The sequence below is a fragment of the Carassius auratus genome, chromosome 31 (genome assembly GCF_003368295.1).
Source record: "Carassius auratus strain Wakin chromosome 31, ASM336829v1, whole genome shotgun sequence".
Classification (NCBI taxonomy): domain Eukaryota; kingdom Metazoa; phylum Chordata; class Actinopteri; order Cypriniformes; family Cyprinidae; genus Carassius; species Carassius auratus.
Window position 1 is genome coordinate 14,223,427 of NC_039273.1, and position 8,989 is coordinate 14,232,415.

At 37.2% G+C, this 8,989-nt stretch overlaps 1 protein-coding gene across 1 annotated transcript; it reads right to left on the reverse strand.

Moving 5' to 3' along the window:
• Positions 1-8,233, reverse strand: LOC113050617 (uracil nucleotide/cysteinyl leukotriene receptor-like). The gene is made up of 2 exons (XM_026213785.1): positions 8,028-8,233; positions 1-2,822 (listed from the first exon to the last, which is right to left on the reverse strand). The coding sequence occupies exon 2, from the start codon at positions 2,812-2,814 to the stop codon at positions 1,792-1,794; it is 1,023 nt and encodes a 340-aa protein (XP_026069570.1). The 5' UTR covers positions 2,815-2,822; positions 8,028-8,233; the 3' UTR covers positions 1-1,791.
• Positions 8,234-8,989: the final 756 nt, after the last annotated feature.

An 8,989-nucleotide genomic window follows, 5' to 3' on the forward strand; every position in this document is an offset into this window, starting at 1 on the left:
ACTTAATAAAATACATGTATACCAGTTAAAATAATATTAGTAATGATACAGCTTGATTACAAGAAGCGAAAACTAAACCAGTGCTATGTCACCAAAAAATCTGTACTTGTACAATAAAAGGTATAATTAATAATATTAAGTGACTATATAGTGTTAAGTGCACATGTATCTAAATAGTCTTAATAACAAATATTATCAAAAAGCCATCAAGGAATTAAAAAAATTAAAGTAGTATTCATATTGACTCCTCAATGGTTTGTTAACCTTCACACATTCTTACCACAGCTTGAGAGTGCAATAACCAGAAAATCCCACCATTAAACATGATTATATACGTAGTTTTTACACTGAGTATGAAAATCTTTAGTTTTACACTGATTTCATTAGGAAACGAAGTTCTTACAAAATGTACAGTCAAAGCACGTCATTAGCAAACAGGTAATATGCTAATAAAAAAAACACAATATACATTTTAAAAGGCAGGACACAGTCTTAGGCACAATTTATGTCTTCTTGAGCCTTAATGGAGTATTTAGTCCCTGTCCAATGTGTTCTGGCAACTGACTGATATTTAACAGTCACTTATAGCCTACAGTCTTTAGCTTTAAAGCAACTGTATGTAGTTTTGTGTATTTTGAGCCATTTGCAATTAAATAAGCAATATGTACAATTCAGAAACCTTTGTTTTATTATCGATGAGAGAGAATCGGTGGCTGTTAAGTGAACTGCAGCCAGCAAACTTATTTGCTAATGCTCGCACTCGTGCATACGTAATGTACAAGAGCTGGTTGAAGTGACCCTAATAACATGATATTATTGATAGTCTGATAACTATGGAATGATAACCACTAAATATGGAATGCGAAAACTTGGGTTTATTTCCCCCCTGGAACGCGATTGGGCTAGTTTTGGGTAGCAATTGGTTGGATTTTGATATGAAAACCTGGCAACCCTTGCTTACATACTCACGGCCATAGACTGTTAAAAAAGATGGAACGACGTGTTTCTACTTCCTTCCATTATAGAAAAGTGGAGCCAAAGCATCCAAGTACGGCCATCTTGAGTAAATGTTGTAATTTGGAGCCAGAGTCTGCGCAGTAGTGTCGTCGAGTCTCGGTATCAAACTCCCGCCCAAACTCCTGCAGACCCAATCTACCATAACAATGCCCCATTTTTATAGCATCAAATTACTAGCTAAAATCAAACTTATCACAAAAATTTACAATTGAACGTTTCAGCGCGATAACTACCTTAAATTACCAAAACCATCTTTTTGTATTGGAAGTGTAAATTTTTATTTTTTAATTTGACCCCAAGTTCCTTTCGTCTACATGGAGAGGGCGGGGTTTATGACCTGTACTGCAGCCAGCCACCAGGGGGACATCAAAGAGCGATTATGAAAAGCGATTAATACATGAAAATTCTTATCCTCAAAATCATTCATCACAAACATATCGCTGTAGTAATTACAGCGGATAGCTGTGTACATGCATTTGTTGTTGCCTTAAATCAACCCGACTTTATATCCACTCTGCAACTTAAATATTCCTAGAGCAGATGTTTGGGTGAAAGCAAAAGCCATTCGCCTTATTAGAAGTCAGTGTAACAGAGTGATGTTGTAACTGATCTTTAAATTTACATACAATTGCTTTAACCCCCCCAAAACACAGACTTGGTTTTTTGACATAAGGCTGTTTAGAGTTCCCTATCTTTAATTGACCGTACACTGAAGAAGTGGATAGGCCAAATCACTAAATCCAATGAAAAATGTCCATGCCATTTTTAAGATTTTCATAAGAACTCAGACTTTGCGGTCAGAGAGCTCTCATGTGTACCTTTCAGGTCCCCGCTTATAGCGCCGGACCCCCCTGACTGATCTCTGCAAAAAAGCCTGCGAACGCTTTCCCTGAACTTCTCCGCAGCAAACAGGTAGACCAGAGGATCCAAAGCCCCATTCAGGCAGGTTAGGGAGGATGTAAGTCGGTTAGCCAGGGCTAGTCCTCGTTTAATTTGACAGGATAAGTCTGGGTGTCCGTAACCTAGGATGAAGGTTGCACGGCTTAAATGATAGGGCAGAAAGCACACTATGTAGATGAGCATGACCAGACCAATGGTGCGGAGAGCTCGGAGTTTAAGTGCTGGCTCCAGCCTTGAACCTTTCCGCAGACTGTTCACTATCAACAGGTAGCAAGAAAGCGTGGCAATGAAAGGTGGCATGAAGGCTACAGCGAGAGAGACGAGAGCATGCCGTGAGGCCTTTTCTCTGTACAGTTGCAAGCATATGGTAGAGCCGTTGAATTCTGCAGTCTGCTTGGTGACCAGTAGGGGCGCCATAGACACTATCACCAAAGCCCATAGGGCAAAACTGGCAATGTGAGCGTAACGAGGGCGCCTGACCTTGAGGGAACGTACAGCATGTACCACAGCAAGGTATCTATCACCTGCAACACAGGCTAGGAAGTACAAACTGGCATACATGTTGACGTAAAAGAAGAAGCCTGCAAGACGGCAGGGAATTTCACCAAACGGCCAATGTCCCCCAGTTAAATGATAAGTGGCTCTGAGGGGTAAAACGAAGATGTAAAACAGGTCAGCCACAGCAAGATGAAGCAGGAAGACATTGGCTGGAGAAGAGTTGCTTCTCTGGCGGGCGAAGATCCACAGGGCAAGGCTATTGCCGTTCAGTGCCAGAAGGAAAATTATAATGTAGTACAATCCAAAAATCGTGTTCTCCACTGTACTGTCCACAGGTGGGCAGCTCTCCGTGGATCGATTGGGCAGCAATGTGGCAAATTCTGTCAGGGGGGACTCCATTTTGGTAACTGCAAACAAAGGAAAAGAAAAACATGTTTATTAATAGTTTAAATTGATTTATATATATATATATATATATATATATATATATATATACACACACAAAAATTTACACACACACACACACACACACACACATATACACACACACACATATATATATATATACATATATACATATACATATACATACAATATATATATATACATATATATATACACAAATACACACATATATATATATATACACACACACACAAAAATTTACACACACACACATATATATATACACACACACATACATATATACATACTAATATATATATATATATAATATATATATATATATATATATATATATATATACACACATATATACACACACACACACACACACACACATATATATACATATATAAACAAACATATGGGGTTCTCTCAAAATAAATATTGAAAAAATACTGAAAAAAAAAAAAAACGTTTGACTGGTTCCACAGAAACATTAAGAATGTATGTAGTTATGAGATGGTGCCCCCTAGAGAGCTGATCCCCTAGACAGATTGCATCATTTCCATGTAAAGAGCAGCAACCATGCTAGCGATAAATTAGCATTAAAAAAAGATAGATCAACAATAAAGCCCACGTTTGGCACACAATCCCATCAGATATCTAAACCAACCTATGCCTCATCCAAGTTAATTTCATGGATCGCTAAAAGTTTTGATGATAAAATCAAAATGAAACTTGAAAGCAGAACATTTTGGAACCGTTCCTACAGGATTCTGATAGGAATAGTCTTGTAGGACAAGACATAAATATCCTGTAGGATCATTCCTATTGGATTTTAATGGGATCCAGTTGGGTGACTGTTTATAGGGATTTTTTTTTTTTTTATTCTAAAGGTACACTTTTCCATTGTATTTGTTTTATGAACAAATAGTACTTGCAGTTTACCTAAACTCACCCTGATGTAGACATTGTTCATTGTACGTTCCACGACCTTCAGTAACATTGTAAAAAACATAAGAGGTGATTTGTGCAGCAATACAGCATTAGTGCCAAAATTTCTAAGGAACTGGTAATGAATTGATCACACGCACACACAATATGTAGCACTTGTACTTCCAATGTAAATTATTCACACTAAACCAGTTCTAGACCCAAAGGGAGGAACATATCTAGAGTGAGGAGGAACATATAAAGTGTATACAGGAGACCAGAAGTTGAATATAAAAATAACACTTTACTGTAACAATAATAATAATAGCAAATACAATCACATCACAACACAGAACAATAAAACATCAAACAATATGTAGAATATGATATTGTAACTCAGTATAATACTCCTCAAAGGGAACTTAAACTGTTCATTTCATTTAATACAGGACTATTTGTGTGTAATGTAAAAACAGAGAAAAAAAAACTTAAAAATATTCTATCAAATATATTCCAAAGTAATCACTAATGCTCTGTCAAATGAACATATGCATGATTACTTCCTGGTTTTAGATAAGCCAGCTCAGTCATTTCCAGTCGTACTGTGCTTTAAGGGGATAGCACTTTTCTCAGCTTCTCTACAAAATCTATTCACAATTTGAAGAAAATCTTTGTTAATCTAAGAGGACCAAAACGTCCACATTTACCATTTCAGAAATGACAAACGCGAGTGTTAAATATTACGCCGGTAAATCTGCTAAATTTTTCTGGACTCATTGCTTCGATTGACAGTAATAACGGAAGACGCCATCTATTCTCTTGTCATGCGTGTCTTTACACACAAATATCACGGGTGAACTGTATCATGTTAAACTTTTTAACTGGAACATAAAACCTAACCTGCACTACAGAACATATTAATCCATCAATACAAATAAAGCGGTACACAAAACCGTAAAGCACAATTCAAAACGCTCAAAATGTTGGTAGAACAGGCTTTTTGTACTAGCTACTTCAGTGTTTTATACAATTACATTTTATTATAAATGGCATACATTATTATTTCATTAATATCAGTTGTTAAATTAGCTTTTGCTATCTAAAGTTAATGGCAAACAGCAGATACAGTAACTAGATCAACAACTCAGCAACAGATATAATTACTTCACCCAAAATGGTTAGTTTGGGATGCAGCTCAGATAAGTATCATTATTTATTCCTTCTTTCAATACATTTTTAACAAGTTTAACAACGTTAATCACTCGATTTCTCAGCTTCCTCACCTGACCGTTACCGTTCAAATTATGCACGCTACAGTGTCACGCGCACTACTACGTTCGGATTTCTTTTTAAAGGGGAAGCGTCACGACAATACCATTATAGATGTTTGTGTTTTTTATGAATTCTTAGTCACATGTAATACATTTTAACTTATTCGGATATTATATCACTTAAAATATTTTCCTTACTGTATATATATATATATATTTGTGTATATGTAGGCTGCATTTTTATGGGTTACAAATACACACACACACACACACACATACACAGTGCTACTCTAAAAAAGTTAAGTTACTCTTAAAAAGTAATTAACAGAATCAAATAAGATCCTACAGGACAAAGTGAATTTCCATTTGAAAATGTCCAATACAAATCAATAAAAGATCACATGAAAAAATTAAATCCCATTAAATTAAACCCAATATCCAATAAGATTCTAAACATCAAATAAAATCCTACAGGACAAAGTGAAATTCCATTAAAATGAATCAGAATGTCCAATAAGATTTTAAGAATCCAGTAGGATCCAATAGGACAAAGTGAAATTCCATTAAAATCAATCAGAATGTCCAATAGGATTTTAAGAATCCAGTAGGATCCAATAGGACAAAGTGAAATTCCAATAGGATTTTTTGACAAGGGGCAGAAGAGAACAAGATTACATCTGCTTTTGGGAATGCGTTTCCAAAGTTGCCTGATGTCAAAACATGTCAACAAATATGAAGCAAAGAACAGAGCAGTAATATCTTTTTTCCAGCAGCAGTAAAAATGAATCCTCCCTGCGCACTTTGAATAGTGAGGGAGGGAGTGTTACAGCTATCTGGGTGTTTGGCAGAAATGTAGATTTTTTTTTGTGTGTGTTTTAGGAGTCTGAGCAGATGTCCCTGTGGAGTAGATGACTTCACCCTCATTGCATCTCCACACACGCTATGATGCATGAAAGTGCTGGTGCATCCTCTGACTGAACCAGAGCCACTCTCGGCTATCTGATTACAGTATGACACAGCTATCCTCATGGCATTCTGTTTTTCAAACCTTTGGCGTGGGCAAAGGGCAGCCTGCCTTAGATTCATTGAGCAATGAGCACGGGTTCATTCTAGCTCGCCATCCAATAACAGTTGCTCTATTAATAATCAGGCTTTAATGAAGCATCTGCAGGGTTGAGCTAAAGACCTTTTTTTTAAAGAAAGGTTCAAAAGTAGGGGAAAAGTTCACATACTCCTTTTGGAACTAGAGCTGACCGTTTGGATTGTTTATTTTTAATCTTTGTCTTTTTTTTTATACAGTATATTATGAATATTGCATCATATTAGGTTGTCTTTTTAAAATACATTTCTAATTGATTTCAGTGATTTCTTCAAGTTGCAAGGGTCAGTGACATGATGTTTTGACAGGATCTATTTTATATACATTAAAATGTAAATAAATAGCAACCTATGATGAGCATGTTTTTTTTTATTTCATAATTAAAATTCATTGGGGTCATTCAATTCATATCTATGAATAATATACGAACATATGAAATTACTGAAATTGAAATATGAAATAAAATAATAATTAAAAAAATAACACCCGTGTCTGCCAAATATTTTTCATGAGATGCAGAAAGCATGTAGAAATATTAAGAAACATGAAATAAATAAACAATATAAAAATCAAAAGAGAGAGAGAGAGAGAGAGAGAGAGAGAGAGAGCGCAGGCTAGTTCAGGTGCTTATGTCATGTGGTGCATGACACTATTTTTAAATTAATAATTGTAATTTAGGAATAAGTATGAGGAAGTATTGGCATTCTTATTGGTAAGATAGTCCAAATGCAAAATAAGTGGTTTGAATTTGACAGGGTTCACAGAAAGCAAAACAAACTGAATACTGAATTTCATTTCCACATGCTTTGGAATACTGCTTTAAAAGATCCATTTCTTCATGACTAAAATATAATACCAAAACATTTCACTGGAATTGGGATAATGGGGGCGGGGGACACTTTATCAATATTTTCAGAACACTATAGACAAACACAAAGTGTGTGTGTACAAAGGAGTGTCTCAAGATCCTGCCATGTGATAGGACACTGCTGCGGAATCTGTGAGCTCAGAACTCCCAGAACATGGCAAACCTTTCAGTTATATAAACAGATAAAAGTAGAGAACTGCAAAACAATAAGCTTTCATTAACTGTGCTTAGAGGAGTGATCTGTGATTGAGAAATCCAGATGTTAACAAATGGCTCCAGTGGTTCTCTGACGTGTGGCATGAAACTATGGAAAAACACATTACTCGGACCAAAAAAAACAACAGATTTTCCAATGATAAAGTACAATCCAGCAGCACAAGTCGAAACACGCTCCAAACCGGAAAATCTTGAAGGACGAGGCATCTCCATAGGCTGGCAACAGTACAAAATCACTTGTGTGTTAAAGAAATAAGTGGGGGTCAAACTGGGGTTGCAATTTGACACGAATGCTCCTATACCACATCAAACAAAAGCAGCAGAAGTAATCACAGGCATAAGGCTCACTGCAGATTAACAGAAGCTGAACTGCAGCTCAGTGTGGACCCACACGCTTCCACAACTCAAGCTACAACTTTTTTATTTATTTATTTATTTTTAGGTAATGCACATATACATAAAATAGGACAAGAAAGCAAATGCAGCACAACTTTTCCTATATTGCATTTTTTAGAACTAATTCCCTGATGTGATTGACTTACTTTGCTCTTTTGAGCAAAGCAAACTAATTTGAAACCTTTTACTTTACATTGCAGTGCTAAAATGACCTGCAACTGATAAACTTACCTTAGATGCAACCAAAAGTACATAAAATATGAACTAGGAAAACACCATATGCTCAGCCAAAAAAAAATCTTATATACAAATTTAAATAATAAAAAGGTGTGTAGATTTAATTTGAAAGAATATATGCAAACAAGTGTCAACGGAGTCAGACAGCAGACACTGAGAGAGTAAATTAAGTCCATGAAAGACTCACCAGAGTGTTGATCTTTCAACAGCCTGCGCAGCAGTGACGGTCTTGAGCTGAGCAGAGGAGAGAGAACGAGAGAGAGAGAAAGAGAGAGAGAGCTGTGCCTGAAAAGCGAGAGTGAACCAGCAGCTTCTGTTGAGCAGCAGAGTTTAATGGAGCCGAGACTCTACTCTCTCAGGCTGAGCTGTGTTTGAGATACGATACTGTGGCTCTTTTTGTGTCGCCAACAAATTTGATCACAAAAACGCGGTTTGCAATGGGAAGGCTCTAATGTGACCTTTGACCTCAGCCTTTCTTTTCTTCTGAGGGCCACTTGTGTGCGCCACAATTACTCGAGTCATAAGAAGCGGCACATTTCGACAGGGGGAGAATAATGGCATGCCTTGCTAGCAATGTGGAGCCAGTGGGGTACCATGGCAACAGGGACTAGCGTGCCTTTAGGTTACAACCACCCCCCACTCTGAACCCCCCCCCCCCCCCCTTCAACCATATAAATAAACAGAAGATGAACAGAGCATTTAATGGGGAAGTTTATGAATAAAGACCAAAGATTATCCATTGTAGACTGTTGAGAGCCAGACAGACGAGGCCCCTTGGAACGCAGGGAATGAGTGAGAAGAAATCAAGAGTTGGAATCACAAGGGCAAGTAGGAGAATAACAGACTGGGGTCCTTGTTTCTCGGCTCCCTGCTGTGGACTGTTGGGGCATCACACATTCTAGCAGCAGAGTAAAAATAAAGGCACGTGATCCTCAGACAGATGTGGAGCCCCAAGCGAACAGCAAGAGCAATAATCTGTCTTTCATTCTGGAAGATCACAGCTGTGTAGGACACACATCATCTCTTTTTCTTCTGTCTGGGCCCGTTCTCAACAATATGCAAATATCGTTCGCTGTACTGAATGAGCACACTATATAGTTGCCTCTTTTCTACCAGAATAGGCGAAATAATACAGTGCCAAGTCTTAAT